This window comes from Haliaeetus albicilla, chromosome 1, assembly GCF_947461875.1.
Source record: "Haliaeetus albicilla chromosome 1, bHalAlb1.1, whole genome shotgun sequence".
NCBI classification, from domain to species: Eukaryota; Metazoa; Chordata; class Aves; order Accipitriformes; family Accipitridae; genus Haliaeetus; species Haliaeetus albicilla.
The window spans coordinates 40,824,556-40,844,076 of NC_091483.1; the positions used below are offsets into that span (position 1 = coordinate 40,824,556).

Below are 19,521 nucleotides of genomic sequence, written 5' to 3' on the forward strand. Positions count from 1 at the left end.
TAGAGGAAAGGTTTATAAAACATCAGCGAAGGGACACTTCAGTGGCCGTAGGGCCTGGCTTGGGACAAGGGTAACCTAAGTTAAATTTTGTCTTCTGTGAGGGCAGTTATCTGTAGGCAATTACCTACTCTTTGCTTCCATTCTCTATTTGTGAAATTCTGTTTAAAAAAAAAAAAAAGCCTTCCTTACATTACGTTGTAAGGAACCATATATACCTTTTAGATAGACGTAAGGAACCATATATACCTTTTAGATAGCCTTTTAGTAACTTCAACTCAACTAGTGCTCTGTTGCTCCTGCTTGGGAGAGTGGATCAGCTCAGTGCTTTCCTTTCTGTTCACAATATGCTTTTCTGTCGCTAACAACTCCATGGAGATACGGCGGTTCAACTTCTCAGTCATGAACAGAGTTCTTCAGAATTCTAGACTGAGACTGCCTAGCAAGTGAATCTATGGTTTCCTGCATATGATCTGTCAAACAAGTCTGGATCACAAGAGGACTGTTCTAGAATCATAGTAAGACTGCATGTCTGTTTAGCATGAAAGGTAGAAGCAAGTCTTTAGTTTTTGTTGGGGTTTTTGGTTTGTTTTTTTGGGTATATTCTGGGCTCTGTTGTTAAACAGAGAAGGTGCCTAACCATGGCTCTAGAAGCCTTGACATAAAATCTGAAAACAAACCTAATGTGCTTGCAGAATATCAAACTCTGCTCTCCCACACACACAATTTTCCCAAAGGACCACCTCCACAGCAGCTTGCATAATAAATAACTTGCAGCATACATGCTCTGAAGATCAATAGGTTTAATCTGTGTCAAACTAGAAGTAAGAACTTGCAATACAGGGCCCTGCAGAGAACACGCTGCAGTCATCCTTCAAAGGTGTAGGGAAATGTTTCAGAAGAGCCGATGAAAAGAGAAAGTTTGGCAGGGGCTGGATTTTGCTGTTTTTGATGTGGTTCTTCATCAGTGTTTTCTAGAATGCTAGCAACCTGTGCTGCCATGTAGTAGTATGTTGCTGTATATGGTCTTCTGCACTTCCTACCACTTAAAGGGTTGATTTAAAATGCCATTCCTTACCCTTCAGCTCAAAAGAAGGCATGAATAATGGTAACAAATTTCTCAGTGATGATCCCTGTGCCAAAAGCACTGGGTAAAATGCATTGTTTGGCACCAACTCTAGAGACCACAGGGTAAAAAACAGTGAAAATGTGTATGTAATTCATAAGGAAATATCAGTGATGATCAGCATCTTCTTGTTCACTTCCCCATCCTGTCTGCTTCTCTTGTTGTATACATTAAATTTGTTACCTCATCAATACCCTTATCTCTAGATGCCGAGGGGAAAGAAATAAGAGTATATCCAATATAGAAAAATAAGAAATTGATGTATCTAGAGCCTGGGATATATTCTTCCAAGGTCCAAGTTTATGTATCTACCAACATAAATGGTGTAGTTCATGTTTCGCTTCCCAGTGCAAGTCAATGCAAAAAGGGTTAAAGGTCTGAGATGACCAAACGTGTGGTTGGTAGCCCTGAAGAAGGTTATAATCATTACTTCAAAATGTATCTTTGGGCAATTATTTCAGATATAAACAATATGTTGCATTTTGAGAAACATCATATTTTGGAAGGCGGAAGCTGTTTTGCAGGCCTTTATAGGAAGATCAGTTGTGGCACATGGCCAATATGTCAGCCTCCACAAAATGAGATCCAACAAGTTTTCCCTTGCTTACCATTTTATCTTAGTTTGAGTTTTAACTCTTACATCAGATCTGTAACAGAGGTGAAATTGCTAAGGGAATAATAAGTAGGCAAGCAAAGAAATATGTATGTTAATTCTTCTGTGGGGATATAATTTTTCTTATTTAAATAAAATGACTCCAGACTGCATTTGTTATGCTCCTTCAATTAAGAAGTTAATAAAGCTAGAGTATTTTAATAGCTTACTCTGCCAGCAAAATGTTTTTGTATGCGTTTGAAGAGTCTTATTTAGGTCTGATAACACTATTTTTCTGATATTGTACACTGGAGAAAATAGGTCACCTGCAGTAAAAGTGTTAACCCAGGTAGCATTCGCATGATGGTAACAACAAAGTCTTCCTTTCTCATTGGAGGGAGGAAGGAAATAAATTGAATTATTATTATTATTAAAGTTGTTTTACTGTCACAACTGATCATACACAAAAAGTTCTTCTGCTATTAAACTTCTACATTTGTGCTTTATTTATATGTAACTTACTTGACTAATAAACTGTATTTGTAGGTGAGATGAGTGAAAGCCGAGCAAAGAGAGTTCGAATCAAGGAAGTCGATGGCTGGACTCTAAGGATACTTATTGATTATATTTACACTGCTGAAATTCAAGTTACAGAAGAAAATGTGCAGGTAAGAGTGAGAATGTTTTCTGCAACAAAAGAGATGTAATTTGCAGAGTCATTTATTTTGTCAGTGTGGTTCAACTCTGACATGGGAAATCTCATCTGCAAACCGGAATTTTTTCAGGCCTTGTGCTTACAAAGCAAGTAGTCGTGCTGTTTCAATTCTGGGTCAAATTCAAATTCAAAGTAAATGAAGAGTCAGTTGACTTTAATGGGCTTTGCAGCCAAACCTTATGTAATACAGTAAAATAGATGGTCTACTCTGCCTAAAATTAATGCTGTGAACCACCTCTGTACCACCCCCTCTCTGATACTTTAGTGCAATTTATATAAACAAAGTAGATTTGCTCCTAAATGTGAAACCGTATTCTCCAACTAAGCTATTATATTTGTTTTAATATATTTTTTTTTCTGCTACCATGCAGAATAAAGTACTTTCTCCTGCTCAGTCTCTGTACCTTGCCAGTGGCCAGTTGTGCAGAAATTTTTAGCTTCTGCTGTTTTTGTTTTTGTTTTTGTTTTTTTAAATCAACCAATATCTAGCATGAAGGTTTTGTCCATCCCACACAGAGCTAATAAGTTTTCCTCATCAGCTGTACCTTAAGCTGAAACTTCAATTAGAGTAAAATAAACACAAGCTTAGAAAACATAGCTTTCTGCCTTTAATGTTTTCTAACCACAAATCCTGAAGATGGACAGAGTAGATTTTCCTTCCACTATCTTTTGAGATTTAGCATAGATGTTTGGCAAGTTTAAAACTAGTTGTATATCAGGTGGTATATTTAATTCTCATGGTTTTTCTTCTTGCTGCTATGCCTTTGTTTCTGCTCTTGCCCAATGCCAGATTACTAGCAGTTATTTTGCTGTGTTTGCAGGGGACAAAACCATGGTGCTTTATTTGGCATTGAAAATTTTTGTTGCAACTGTGTATTCTGAAATTAATTGCTTTTATTGGGCATTAGGCTGAAATTAATAGCTTTTTATTGGCTGCTGAATCCAATGGGGTCGCTGCTAGTTTTAGCCATGCTTGATCGAAGGCCTAGAAATGAGAAATATTACCAACTTAAAACCATATATCCTACTAATAAACCTTCCATATCTTAGGTCATACCATAAGTCTTTTAATTCTGCAAGATTAATTTCTTGTCACCTGCTTCTTAAGGAATTGTTTACTTCTGCTCTAATGATGGGTGTAGGTAGCAAAAAAACTGTCTGAAATTGTGTTATATCTTGCCAATCTGGTGGTTGCACAAATCTCTGTATCACTGTGCAAGACCTTGGGCAACATCCAGAGGTGTCAGAGATTCCCTAATAGACTTCTTACTTGATCCTGCTGGCTTTTCATTCTTAAAGCAGGGGTGTCTTGCTGACACATCTTAATGACCTTAATCTTGTATTTTTAATCCATAATATCAGACTGGACTTAACAGGCAGCCAACTGTGTTTTGGCTGTAGGTGCTGCCTAGGAAGATGCATTTTAGCCCATCATTGGCAATGCTGACTCGTCTGTGTTTATGGGGAGGAAAAGTCAGTGTTACGTTTATTCCTCATACTCATTAAAGGCCACAATTCTCCAGGTTTAAAGCTCCTGAGTCTGATAGGGCTTTCATTTTCACAGCTCCAGATTACCTATCTGAAGATATATCTGATGATGTTGGGGATGGTAATATAAATAATGTGGCCTGGTGGGTGATATTACAGGTTTGTGGTTACTTGACTACTGAGAAGACAGTTGAGCTTTTAAGTGGAGTTCAATTTATTGCAATATAGTTGCACTTTAATGTTGATACTGAATATACTTGTAATATGACTGGTAATGAATGTAAAGCTATTCTTACTTTATCACTTTCATCCTTTTCGCATTATTACTACTAGATATGTAGTGTTTATTTGCATTATGGCAGGACTAAATGCTATGGATAAAAATGACTACACTGATGGAAGTCCTTTTCCTTAAATCTGAAAGCCAGGGAGGGAAAATTGTTACTGTGAATTTCTGGAAACTTAGAAATGTAGTGCAGAGTGTCAGGCCTTGGTTAAAACTTTATTCTCTCAATAAATGTGTTGCATGGTCTTGAGATTAATTCTAGCTCTCAGTATCTTGTCTATATGACAGGAATAAGTATTGCTAGAAGGTATTGTGAAATTTCAGTAGTGGTTAAGAATTTATCTTGTAGGAGTACAGAACCATGAAAACCTAAGATGCCGTGTAATATTGTCTCAACTTTTTTTATATTTGGACTAATGTGCTAAACTGGAGCTTCAGCTTCCAGATAGCTGGTTATGATTCTTATTCTGATACCCTTGATGGGATTTCAAGTGCATTGTTCTGTCTCTTCAGGTTATACATAGTAAGAATAGGTATTGAATTAATTTCTAATATGTGATACGATGTTTGAAAAGGGTGTGAGCGCTTCATGCTTAAGTAATGTAGAATTGCTAAGTACTCTTTGATATTAAAATAGCTATGTTGTATATTTATGAAAACTCATTATAAACAAATACTTAATGGTATAGCCAAGCTTACTGGTCTTTCTCAGGGGGTAGCTTTACTATGAGCTTCTTTCATTAGTATCTTGCTTGATCTAGATGCAGACAGGAGATTGCATCCTCGCTGTGCCTTTGCAACTTTTGAGTAAGAGCTGTTCATTTCTGCTCCCCACTGTCGTGTTCTCTCTTGTATGTTTTGAGGCAGGGGGAGGGGGAGGGCGGTGTGTAGAAAAGTCAGGTGTAATCAATGATTGAGGAGAAATACACATTCATTTAGTGCATAAACTATCAACACGGGAGGCCCTCAGCACTGGTTGTTATCACTACATTAGTTAAATACAAAAGAACATTTGTTCTTTTCTTCAGTTCTTGGTTCAATATGTTCCCCCCAGCCCCCAACAGTAAGATAGCTGGTATATGAATGTGTACATTCTTAGTTTTCTTCTAGTATTTGTCCTTCATTTAGAATGAGTTATTTTATCATTCATCTTTAATGGCATTCACTTCGCATAATGCTATACCAGTGTTTGTCATATTTACATATTATGTCACGTTTTCCTGCATTCTCAACTCTCTGCTCTTATTTTTTCTTTTTTTTCCTGAAATTAAATTAAATGTCAGACTTAATGCAATATCACATTTTTCATGTTTTAAGAAGGGAATGTTAAAGTTAATGTTTTCAGAAGGCAAATCAACTTTCTTGCACATCAAATTTTTTCAATTTCCATACAGGTATTAACTACACAGTGCACAATGTGGGAGAGCTAGTTACTATAAGAAGCTCATGCATGAGTAACTCTCCCACACTCTGCGTATGCATTTAAGCACGTATTTAGTCAGCCATATACCGAGGGCCTCTACTGAGCACAAATATATTGGAGAAGAAATTCCTGCAGTTGTTTGCTGACTGTGGATTTGTTATGGGCTTTAGAGGTCAGCCTGATACAGGGCGAGTGGGATGTGATTAGGGTAAACATGGGATAATGTTGGTTGTGTTCCTTTCCAATTCCCTGCTACAGTAGTCTGTTCCTGTAGCTGTGCTGATACAGCTGTTTACTGGACTGCTTTATAAACTGAATCACTGAACTTACATAAAAAACCCCAACAACACAACACTCCTTCCTACCCCATGCCCCCTGGCATTTTTTTTTTTTTTTAATTATTCTTAACTTGGATCACTTTGAGGATCTGGTTTATAACATGGGCCTGCCAGTTGTTGTGTTCACACAATTCTTCGGGTTAGTGTATTGAAGTGTGGGAACATACACTTGTGTTGGGAGTGGACATTTCCCTGCTGCCAGGGGAAAACATTGCATATAGCTTCACTTTGGACATGAGAACATGAAAGTGATCATCATGCAGTGGGATAAGGAACTTGTGGTACCTCTTATAATGCCAGTTTGAGTGGTTTGTTGTTGTAAATATTTATGCTTTTTAGCATCATACTTCTAATAAACCAAAACCAGAACCAGCAGAAGTCATTGCCTGGTTTATAGGAGTAGAGTATCTTTCAATAAGTTTAGTAGGCAAGACTTAAGTTTCACACTGGAAACTATCTGTTATGAAGAGGTGCCAATTTGCGAGTCTGTTTTCAGAGTACAGCCACATGTTAAAACTGGTTTCAGTAAAAAATTAAAGAAATTGATTATTTTCCATTTGGAGAAATGTTCAATTATCTTTTAAAACTCAGCAATAACAGAAAAGAATGGCCTACTGAAAATCTTGTAAACTTGCATCTGATTTGGGGATGGGAGGGCAGGGGAGGAGAAGAACGATGCATACAAGTAATTTTAAAAATGTTTGAAAGAAAAATGTAGAATATCTTTTGAAGAGACCATTACACAGAAGAGAATGCAGAAGAATGAATAATCCAGACTTACTTCTGTTGAGGAGGACAAAAAACCCCAACAAACCACCAAGGAGTAGATACTAGTTCTAATAAAATATAGTAAAAATATGTGCCATCAGTAATATAAAGTCCACTTAAACATAGGGTCTACATTTACCATGCCTAATCTTTACTGGATACTAATTTAAAGGCAAAAATAAAATTCTGTGCAGCATATAACATTCCTTATTTGTTGTCCTGCTGAGCACTAGGATAAACTCAGATCAAAATATTCAGAGTAAATTGTATTATATTTTGAAGTGGTCTGCTTATGATGCATCACGTGCAGTTTTATGTGGGTGGGACTTGTGAATTGATCTCTGTTTAGGGGCTACTAGTTTATTCTGAAACTTGTATTACCAGAGTATCAGATTTGGTAACAAAAGGGTTTTTTTGTTGTTTGTTTTTCCCTTGTGCCTGGTCTCATGATGGTTTTGGATACCCTCCTTCAGTACCCTTTCCACTAAGGGACAGGTACATCAGTTTACAGGAGATTAAGGGTGTTCAGGATCACAACAGTTCCACGATTACCTGTTTAACAACTTACTACTGCACATCAACTGAACAACAGCAGCTGTTTGTGTGTGCTTTTAGCCTGAAGAAAATGTAAAATGACTAAGTATAGGCCAGTTTGTAAGACTCATCACTTAATATTTGCCTCAGTCTTTGAGCACTTATATGATCAAATTACTATAGCTTAAACTCCAGTAATCTTCAGAGCCATACTGTCTTTGTATCTGAGCTAAGAGTCAAAATAGTCCTAGGAATATTTTGATGCTTGTCAAGCTTTATCCTCAAGAGATGTATTTTGTGTACACGAACTGATGACTAAACTAACAGTCTTCATACGAGTTAGCAGCACTGTGATGTGTAAAGAACATAAAGCATGTTTTTTTGAAACTAGTTTCATTTTAGATACCTAACTTGGAATGTTTTTCAAGTTTCTAAAGCCTACCAATAAATTATACCTTTGAACACTAAAGAGCATCTCCTTTCCTTTATTGGATCAAAAGATGTACCTTACCTTTCAAAGGGGTATATTCAGTTTTCTTTATGAACATAGGAAATTTTCTGGTTTAAATGGGCTAGACTTTTCCTTTTTAGAACTAAAGGCTGACTGTCCTTTACAAATGTGTGATTGGGCATGGTAAGAGGAGAGAGTTCATTTCAGTACTTGAACAGACGTGCATTCTGTGTCCTGGAAGTATGCCTGCTGCTGTGTAAGTGGGTGGGAGAGATAAAAGAAATATTTATTCAACTGAACGGAATGCTGTGAAGCTTTCACTGGATCTTATCATACAGTAGGTCCTGTTTTAAATATAACATTATATATATACTTTATATGTATATAACTGCTCTGAGACAAAGTAATGCTGAAATTGCTTCCACTGGAACTTGGCTGTTCTCCTTCACAGAGCCCATGAAATAGATGCCTGGAAAAAAATGCTACACTTGATTTAGGAACCTAAAAGGGCAGGAAGGGAATAAGTTTGATCTTGATGAATTTGCAGATGTGCCTCTGTAGCCACCTCTTCTTTAAGGACTTTTTGATAATCAGGGAAAGTGAACCATCTTAAGTGAAAGTATATCTTGAAAAGAGGGAGTGCTGGGTAGGCTGGATCTAGGCAATTACAGCCCTATTGGTCATGATTAACACCTTGCATGTCACCGAGAGACAAACAGATAATTAATATAGGTCCAGTACCTCCCTAGTTGTGCACTCTACTGAAATGCAGGGCTCATTAAGAAAAGTTTATCCTGAATTAACAGCAATCACTGAATGGTTTTCAAATAGACTATTATGCTAGACAGTGCAGTTTGGTGATGGCAGTGTGGGTAGTGATAGCGATTTTTCTGGCTGGAAGCAGTCACAATCTTCTAGCGGATGCAGTTAACTTAATAAAACTATTACTGCTGTACCCCAGGTTAAATTCAGCATCCCTTAAGTTTGCAGGCTGGTTGTTGATAAAGGCCTTTTGTTTACTTTTATTTGTCTCTGCTGACCGCAATTGCCTGGTTATTAATTGAATACAGTTTTGAGTTCCTAGATGTATGTTTTAAGCCAGTGAGTTTTTTCCCCACCCACAGTTCTTTGTACACTATCCTCTTGCACCTCCACAGTAACTGGACAGCCACTTCTTACAACTTTTTCATCTTGGTTTAGCTTCCGAAGTCTTTCCTGCAATACATGGCCAGTTGCATGTTTGGTGCTGGAGACAGAATACTGGGCCATGTGAATATCCTTCTGAGCCGGTTCCTTGCTTAACTCTGCATGCTCCTAAAGAAGAATCAAGTTAGGTCAGACAATACCAATGCTATTGAAGATAAGTGATACTTCTTTTTTTTCTCCCCCCCCCGAGATCTCTTTTTTTGAGTGAATGAGTTTAAGTTGTTCTCTTACTGTCCCTAAAAAAGTGGAGCAATATTGCACTGATTTCTCTGTCAATAGCTGCAGTAGATTTTTTTAATGAAAATAGTTCTGACTTTACATTAAAGTTTATAAATATCATTGACAGCATCTTTAGAGCTGAAATCTGTGAATCTGTATTTCCTGTGATTTAAATATAACCTGCCAGAAACTCTCAGCAAAGTATCCTGATGCAGCATATAGTTTTTTAGACAGACTGTTAGGCCAAGTCTTCATTAAAACTGTACAGCTATCTTTCAAGCTGTTCATATAGTTTTATTTTTCTGAGCTGATATTGAATTCTGATACCCAAATAATCTCTGTAAGCTTAACATTTTGGACAGATTTGGCTGATGACAATTGATGCAGTTGCTCAAAAATGGGTTTTTCTCTCCATATAATGTTAAATAACATGAAATGTTAAATTGTCATACTGCATAATTTTTCAGCATCATTCAAATGAAAATAGTCTTTGCACTGTGTTCTGATGCCTCAGATGGGCACAAATGAAACCTTGTTTAGATGTTTTGACCTGTTAGGACTTGATAATCATCTTGCATGCCACAACAACTTGTCGTACCTGCCCCTGCAGCAAGTACATGTGTCTCAATTTTTTTAGCTGAAGGGTCAAGTGTTAAACCATATACCTCAGCTCTTTTATTACTTCTGTGAGTTTCTGTGGGTAGGGGATAATTTGTCAAGATATGACTTTTACAAATGAGGTACAGGTACATAATTTCTCATCAGGTAAAAGCAGGTTATGCAGTTACAGCCAAAATTGTCAGCTGTATTAATTTTTAGATGAAATACAGTTGTCAAAAAGGAGTAATTAACACTGTTGTCTGTAACTGCTGCTTTAAGTATTGGACTTGGCACTTGGAATCAGGGGTAAAATTCAGGAATGCTAATACAAAATGCTGCTTCTCTGTCTTAAGCGTTTGAAGAATACGTGGTGCATCCCAGCTTGCACAGCCACACAGTTTCACTGGTGATTTTCTCCACTGGTTCGTGGGTTATGCCCTTGTGAGAACGTTTTGGGAAGGGAGGAAGGAGAAAGGTTGAAAGACAGCGCTATATGTAGAGATCTTAAGGACAAGGTATCTCAACTGATGCTTTCAACTTTCTAATTGATGTGACAGTTTTAGTGTTCCTTTAACGATCTTTTATGTGAGAATTCTTGTAAAATATTTCCAGACAGCCCCTCCCTGCCTTCAATATATGACGAGTAAGGTGCTAATTATTGAACCCTGAGGTGACAGGTTACAGTCCTGCTTGTTTCTGAGGGAATTAAAATATTTATCATGATCTTTGGCTCCCTCATCTTCCATATCCTCCACCAATGGGTGTTTGCTGGACTCAGCTTCATTTTGAAACCATCATATTTCCACCATCATATTTCAGCTTACCATCACTTTTTGTGTGGCCTTCGTGGACACCTAAAACCTTCTGTCCATAAACTCACTTTTTTCTTCACTAATAGGTTTCAGGCAACTGCACTAATTCTTGAAAGCATGTTTCTTTACAGAAAGTGTTTTATGTAATAGAGCTATTGAGTGTCAAAAGCTATTGGCAGTTGGTGATCTTATTTCCCTGACACAGATATTATGAAAGCTTTAGGAGGAGATGGAGTTCTTTATTGGATCATCATATAGAGCTTTAAAAATAAACGAACCTTTTGTCTTTCTGCTCATCTCCATCATGGCTGCAGTGGCATAGCTACTAAATTCTGGAAGTTCTTGCAAATTCTGAAGTTGTATTTGGAGTCATTCAAGTTAAAATGTTTTATAAAACTGGCTCATCGTAATGACTTCATGATTAAAACTGAATTAAGAAGAATCACTTAATCCTGATGTGTGTTGAAACCACTCTTTATATGGTAATCCAAACTTTCACTTTTATTCTTTTATGTCAGCACAGTTCTAATAATATCAGGGGCTTGCTGACACTGCAGAGAGGTGCTTAAATCCAAGCTGACATGGGTTTCATTACTAACCCTATTCATAGAAACATGTTTAAGTCTTACTGGGCAAGAATTTAATGTTGGACTAAGCAGTCTTATAGTATACTGTTTGACTGTGTGATGAAAGTGTACCAGTGGAGTACCACTGTGTTTTGCTATTGTACGTATTTTATACATTAGGCCTTAAGCAACCATCTGGTTACCTCTTTTGACCCTTTTTTAAATTTTTTTTTATTTTAATAATGCGAGGGCACAACTAATATGTGGCTTAGCTGGAGGACAGACAGTGGCACACTTCTTGAATTTATATGCATTGTAAGACATGTCAGGTAACAGTAAATGATCTAATTTTTCCAGTGAAATAATCCTACTATGCATTCTTCATTTGCTTATACATGCCTGCCTGTCAGGAGAGTGAGTGTAGGAGGGAAGGGAAAAGAGGAGTGTGATCTTTCTACAGCCATATTTTATTGCGAATACAAGCTTCATTAATTTGCGCTTTAAGTGAGTAAGCTTTGCATAAAAGAGCTGCTGACCAAAATCCTAAGCAAACAACTTTGTGGGGAAACTTAATATTTTGCTCTCTGTCAGTTTTTAAATGCGTATTGAATAGTATGTATTTTTCTCTAATTTTTTTTTCTGTAGCATAACTTTTGTGACTTTAGCTATTATGTCCATGCAAAGCAGAACTGCCCGGTTTTGGGGGCACAATATTATGTGCACTGCAGAACAGATACGGCTACTACATTGTCACTCCCCTTTCTATGTTTATTTTTAAGACTGAGAAACTGGGGGTTTTGCTTTGGTTGAAGCTGTGTTCCAAAGCCTCACACCTGGCTGATGGACATTTGATGCCCTGCTAAAGGATTTCCTTTTCTGATTTGGCTTACTTGGACATGTGACAGAAGGAAATTACACCATGTGCTTAACATGAGGAAAGTGTTAAGGGTTGCTGAATCTGGTAGCCTGTTAACAGCAAGGTGGCTGCAGCTCCATGTACCCAAGCTCCAGCTGGTAGTGAGGCTGAGCATATATTTCCAGTAGGTACGTACACAATCACATGTATATAGCACATGTACACACAGCCAGCCACACAGATCAATGCAGACAGAAACGCTCAGCTGTTGTCTCAATTCTGTCTTGAGCTGGGCTGTCTTCCTAAAAAGTCTCTTGGACGTGTCTGTTCAACACCATCTTTTGCGTTGTGGTGCTAGACCTAGAACAGACCTTCCCAAATAATGTTTTAAGGCAAGCTGAATAAATACAATTCATACTTCTTTGTTTAGGGATAAAATTCTTTACTATCTCTCCCCTTGGTTATAAATGGTATGGTGAATTTCCAGGAGGTAGGCAGCAAGGAGTTTGCAGAGAAGGCAACTGCTGTTTCTGTACACCTGTAGCTTTGGTTAAGGCAGAGAGAAAAATGGTGGCAGGACCATCAGAACTGGGAGAAGCAGATGTTGCACAGATATGGCAACTACTCTTTACTGAGGTATTCACGTTCTTACATTCCTGCCTTTTTGTTTTTCTTTTCTGAAGATACCTTGCTGCTATTTCCCTCTGTCCTCCAAGTGATGCTTTATTCACATTTTGCTGGCATTTTCCAGCCTATGAATCTTTCTATAACATCTGGGTTTTTGCTATGGTCTTGCTGAATGGGAGATCCCAGAACTTTGTTCATAAAGAAAATTGGGTAGGCAGAAGGGTGTGAGCTTTGTTAGAATGAAAAGATACCTGAATAGAAATTTTAGCTGTTGTACACCAGCTTGTAGTTGCTAAAGAGAAATACATAAGGGAGAAACAGAACCAAGAATGAGCACAAGAGATAAAGATGAATCTAGAATGTGGATCAAAAGGTATGAGGAGTGAATTAAAATTGCCCCGAGGCTGCAAAAGACTGTCTTGGGCTATCAAATGCCAGTGTGTGTGGGAGGCAGAGAATCTTGAACTTCTTCCAGAGAGAGACTGAGGTCTTATGGACTGAATCACAGATTTTCCCTGTCTTGGAATCTTTGTTCCTTCAGAAGGTGTTGGGGGGGGTGGGTGGTAAAAACCACTTGTTTCTGCTTATTTGGAAGAGAGACTTCTGGGCAAAGGCAGTGAAGAGGTTTGTAGCTTGGCTGTGTCAGCATGGTCTAAGTAAGAGCCAAGGAATGAATCAGAAACTCATGGAGGAGGTGATGGGGTGAGACAGAAGTGGGGTTGAGGCAGGAGTACATTATAGAAGAGATACTGATCTGTAATCCTGCACTTCAGAAGCATGTGATTCTGATTACTGTGGGAGGTGAATGGGAAGTCACTGAGGGATTTAAACAGGCATGTTTAATTTAAATGATAAAAAGAATAAACCACTTTTACTCAGCACTGCAGCTCTAAATATAACAGCTGTTCGTTTCCTGCATATTGTTTCTTTAATGACTGATTTAGGAGAGCGTGTAGGCTGCCAGAGCCACGCATGAGCAAGGTGCCAAAAACTAATTAAGGTTGAAAGTCACAGTTATGCCAACGGTCTGTGCAAGGTGCACCCTCTTAGAGACAAGTGTAGGATTAGAGAAAGGGTCAAAAGATGAGGTGCCAAAGCAAATGAATAAGAATATCAGATCACTAGGGCAAATAGGATTTTATAGACATGTATGTAAAAATAATCCTTGCATACCCCCGGAGAAGAAACTTTGAAAGTGAGGTGGCTGAGACTGTATAAAAATGTTATATTCTCTAGCTGGCTATTCCTTGCAGTTTCAGCTCACATTTTAGTAAATCAGTATAATGTCACTAGTGATCCTGAGCACTGGACAGACTATCAAGGAATTTTTTTGTTAGTGTCAGGTAACATAAGGGAAGTTCAAACTTTCCATGTGTTTTAGAATTCTATTTGAGTTGTGCATAGCTCCTAAAAACCTCCTGTAATTCTTTGAGTGGTCCAGAAATAACCATATCAAAGGCTTTTGAAAGTCAAGTTAGTTATAGTCCCTCCTAAATTGTCACATGATGAGCAATAAATAGCGCAAAAATCCCTAGGGAGCTCAGGAACAAATAGGAATAAATAGTTGGTTTTCACTGTATCAAAATGGTTGTAATGTGTCACAAGCTTCCAAAGAAGGACGGATTTTCTTTAGTTTTGAAAAGTAGGTAGCAAAAGATGTAAGTGATAAACTGGTTTAAGGATTTTTTATTTTTCTTTCCAAGACCAGACAAAAATAGAAAATTCTACTGCTTTCTAGCTAAGCTAGATGTTGGGCTAGCATGATTGCAGACCAAATTTAATGTTGGAAAGTGTAAAGTAACGCATGGAAAGAAAAATTTGAATTACTCCTACGTATTGCTATGTTTTACATTAACAGCTTTTCCTAGAATAGAATAACATACTGTAGTCACCTTAGAAAAACTTCTGTTCATTGTGAAATAGTGGCTTTAAAAAGGAGTGTAAAAAATGGCACAGCAGCATCTGTATGTCCTTGTATAAATCTGTGTTCTCACCTGTAACACTCTGCTGGATGGTCTAAAATACGACAGGAATAGCATGCTTTGGGGCAAGGCTTAAAGCTGTTAGAGGCGTGGAAAAGCTATCATTTAAGAGAGGGAGAGAATTCAGGCCTTTTTTAGGTTGACTGTGAGATGACTAAACAAGGACTCTATTTTTGTTCCAATATCTATTTGTTTCAAAGACTCCACATACCCCTTTTAAGGGTCAAAGAGCAATTTATTTACTTATGCTGAAAGAAAAATAAGCTTTTCTTTAGGATACCTAGAGGAGTGCACAAAAACATACATGTGCGTACATATTATTGTTGTTATTACACTTAAACAGTGGGTGCCTAATGAATAGAGCCTGTTGCTGCAAAATGCATGAGAGGAGCTGCCTAGGATGCAGAAGGTGAGCAGTGTGCTTTTTTCGCTGCGCTGGTTGGTTTGGAAATGATTACCTGTGAATCTTGGGTTACCATTAGATAGGCTGTGTTTCAAAGCAGGTATTTTCACCCTGTAAGGTTTACCTCCCTAATTAGGTGAGAGCATATGAGGTCCAGGTCTGGGTTGGGTTCACCTGTTCCATTTTCCTTGATCCTAGGTTTCCTCTTCCCCTTTTCCTTGGAAGGGGGGAAGGCAGAGGAAGGGATGGTGCTGATGGAAGCAGAGCAGTGCTGTGAAGCTTAATTTCGGTAAATACTGGGTTTAAGCACATATTGGGGAAGGGAGGAGGACATAATAGATTCTGTCTCAAGCCAGCTGCCAAACTTGCTTCCAGTGTGGCTGAGAGTGTGGAGGAGATCCCTGGCTGGTTGCAGCAGAGCTAGACAAAAACAGTTCTAAGGGCAACATTTTTGCCATTTTTTCCTCTTTATCTTCTACCCCTCTCCTACTCTTAAAAGAAGCCTGCATCCCTGACTCACCAACCAGAACCATAGCCACCACCACAATCTCTTACTGTCCCCTTTCAAACCTGGAAGACCAGGCTTTTGTCCTGTTGCAGGCTTACATTTATTTACCTGCGAAGCACTGGACACTGCCACTTTCTCTCAAGTGAAGTTTGGTTTTAACTAAAAATGCTGTTCTAAAAGGTAAGATGTATCCTTGTGCTTCAAGAGAAAGTTATTCCTTATGTTTCAAGGAAACATTCTCTGTTGTGACTGATTTACTCCAGACTGTGGGGTTTCATGTACTCTGATAGCAGATGAAGGTGGATGTTCCTGGACTACCTTGGGGTGAACAGACTATTGGTTTGGTCTAATCTGTAGTTATCCCTGTGTTTTCATTATTAGCATGACTTAAGGTTGGTCTTGGAACTGTTTGGAAGTGCGCAGCTTCTACACCAGAAGGGTGTTTGCCTTCTAAAAATAGAGTGGGAAGAGCATGCAAATGGAAGAGCATGCAGAAGGAAACTCAGAGATTATTTTTTTCATGCAGTTGACTAGGGAAGCATGCATTGTTTTTTCTTGGAAGAAAGGGATTTTACCATTATTTGAACAGACTTTTAGCTGAAAAACTGTAAAGTTCTAGGCTAGCCTGGAAAATATTTTTAACTCTTTGTTTTATGGGCTAGCTTGGATTAGGATTCCATTATGAGAGGTATTACAGCAACAAGCTCTAAGTATGGTGTGGCCCAAAAGAATTTACAGACTTGAATAGACTATTTAAAAAAAAAAAAAGGGGGGGGGGGGAACAGAGATATGATGACCAATGGGTAGGTCAGATGTAATCAGGACTGAGATCACAACTTTTCTGATTTTAAAACCTGGTGCCTTCATCCTGCCTCACCAGGATGTGGTTGCCCTTTAACTAGACATTAAATGAATAAGAACTTTTGTATGTAAACTGCCTTCTCAGACTGAACAGCTTGTGCAACTTTTCTGAGTCTGTGATCTTTAAAATCATCATGCTGCCAGGCTGTGTTAGAGACTCTTCTCTGTCAAGTCAGATGAAAGCAGCTACTTTCGTCTCAGCTATGACCTTTACTATAGGCATCCATGTATCTATTTCTGTGTATGACCATAAAGCTACCTGTGGCAAAACCTGAAAGACAGCCCTTGCCAACTTTAAGCGCAGAGGTCATTTGCTCATTTTAAGTATTCTATGCAAATGAAAGCATGTGTGCCTGTCCACCTCCCTGTAAAATTCAAGGTGCTTATTATGAGTAAATTAAGCCACTTAAAGAAGAGACTCCATGTTTGACCTCTCTTACTGACACGTAGGTTCAGCAGTATGTTGCTACACATAAGATGAAATTTCTGGAAGCTGAATAAAGGCTATCTTGAAGATGTTTCTGTTTTCTAGTTATTGGTCATGCTTTAAATCATGAAACATATGTATTAAACCTTCATCTGAAAAAAATTTCAGATGGGAGGTTAGAGATGCCATTTGCTTTGGGGATTCTGTCCCTACATAGCTGAATTTTATAAGCACAACATCTAAATTAAAGTGATTACGAAATTTGTCACTAAGCCTAATGCCTTTTTTTTTAGGAGGTATTTCCCCTGTGACATCTCTAGAAGAATATAAGTATGGTCTGCTGTAGGAAACTGAATGATAAGTAAAAGATTGTCTCAATAAAATATAAAAACCTAACTGTAATGCTAAAACCCTGGAGTAATCAAATGTCTGAGTCCACTGAAGGGCCATTTATTGCACATTAGATGTTAAACTTGACACATTTTTTTGTATTGAAGATAAGCACCATGAACACAAGCATTTCTATTTCATGCTATTTCTGTTGTCCTTAGTTCTTGGGTTTGTATTACTATAAAACTCAGCAGTATGGATGCATCTTCTGCACTAGAGAATGGGATAATAGAGAAATAAGAGGTTCACAATCTACTACCCCAGTTATGCTGCTATTTGTTTCCAGCACAGTCTTTAGGGTTTTACAAATGGTGTTTCAATCCCTCTCTTTAAGATTGCCAGAAAATATGCAGTTATACCAGGAGAACACGCCTTGTTTGTTACAAGTCAGTCAGTCTGTAATGTAGAAAAAACCCCCAACAAGCCGACAAACAATTCCTTCCTCAATGCCCTCCCTCTCAGTTCCCTGCAAGTTGTCTTTTATACTCTAGGAAACATAGCATGTGAACATTTTGATTCTTTTGTCAGCCTTTTATGTCTTTAGTTTTAAGGAATATTTAAAAAATGTTTCTATCACAGTAATCTTGGGCATAACCAAACTCAGTGTATCTGTCAGTGGGGTCTGGCACTGAGGGTGGTCTGGTACTGACGGTGTCAGATGTTTCGGGTAAATCCTATAGCTGAAGTACACTAGCTAAAAGCATCAGCTGATACAGCAGTTCTTTACATGGGTCAGCCTTTGAAGAAAGATCGAAGACCACGTAGTGTGAGTTATGTTATCCTGCCTGCTTAATGTTTTCAGCTTCTTTTAATCCTCCTGCAGGGGAGCTTTGTATATTATTTGACTGGCTAGCACTTCAGCTCCCATAGTTAAAAGAATAAATTGTCCAGTTTCTGAATGACACAGTATCAGCAAGTGGCTTTGTTCAGACTCTAGTTAGTCTTGTCTAAATTATCCTGCCCCTAAGAAAAGAGGAAGGTATTTTTATGCAGCTGTATAATCTTTTAAGCACTGAATTACAGTATGAAGAGGGATTCTGAGCTTTCACTTTAGATGACTTACTGTACATATACTTAAATTCAGTGACCAAACTTCAAATCAAAACCTCTGTTTCTATCAAATCAAGATGTCTATGATTTTTTTTCACTCAAAGAAAAATCTAAAATTCTAACTAAAATTATTTTAGGTTCAAGAATGTTTCACTCCAAGTGAGACAATGTTTCATTTCTATTTCCAGTATCTTTTAACAGAAGAAGGGGATATGAAAGGCTAAGCTCATGACTGTTAACAAAAATAATCATCAGAATAGACAATCAATCTGTCTCACTTGTGTGGAGGCTTAAGCCAAAATGCGCTGATACGTGGTGGTTAGGGCACTGTTCTGGTAGAGAAGATGCAGGAGAACCCTCAAGCCAAACAACTGCATGGTTCTCCTTTGTAGACCAGATGGACACCATTAATTATAGTGTATTACTTGATTAAAGTGACCCTTCTGTTACTTTGCTTCATGAATCTTGTTTCTGCACTTCAGCAACCCCTAACTGCATCCCAAATCCCTCCTAAAACTTCCACACCTACCTCTTTCAAAAAAACCCAAGAAAACAACAAAAACCCCTACCTCCACCCCAAATGTTGTAATTAGTAGTTCATTCAGAGTAATCTTCTAAGGTGGTATCTCTTCTAAGGCCAATTTTTGAGCAAATCAGTTACTTCCTATAAATTGCATGTCACTAACTGAAGTGGACTCTTAAGTACACATTATGATGCTGGTTAAAAAGCAAGTATGTGAACCAGTTACTTTTCCTTACACTCCATTTTAATCTGTCACACTGCTTTCCAAGTTGGGAGCTGCTTAGTATGTTGTAGATCATGTCAGTCATTCAAAATATTACATTATCATGATTATTTGCTGCTTTTCAGCTGAAACGGTGCTCTACCAATTTGTGTGTAGTACTAAGGGAATGTGAAGGAATAGGACTGCATCTTGATTAGCAGTCTGATTCCTTCCTCTGATACTATAAAACTGCCACCTGCATCTGACTTTTAATTGGTTGGGACTCATTAAGCTAAAGGATAAATTTATACATCCAAGTCTTTACTGTGCAATAGCCTATAAAGTCAAGGATGTTAAGATACTCAGAAGGTATATTTTATAAGATACATTGTACCATGTTCTAAACTTGCAGCTCATGCACATCTTTAAACCCAGTGCAGCATCTTGTTTGTGTATTTTAACACTGGAACAGTGCACTTAACTTGCACATGTTGTTCATATAGAAATGCTAGCAGGGTTGAATTTTCCAAAACTGGAACTTCTACATTTTATTCCATAGATGTAAGTGTTA

General features: G+C 38.0%; 1 protein-coding gene across 6 annotated transcripts in view; it reads left to right on the forward strand.

Annotated features, from left to right (window-relative positions):
* KLHL2 (kelch like family member 2) overlaps window positions 1–19,521 on the forward strand; it is a 59,657-nt gene that overhangs the window by 10,176 nt on the left and 29,960 nt on the right. For all 6 annotated transcript variants that reach the window (XM_069786471.1, XM_069786440.1, XM_069786431.1 and 3 more), the window contains one exon: window positions 2,262–2,383. In XM_069786471.1, coding sequence (XP_069642572.1) covers window positions 2,262–2,383 — 122 coding nt within the window. The remainder of the gene's footprint in view (window positions 1–2,261; window positions 2,384–19,521) is intronic.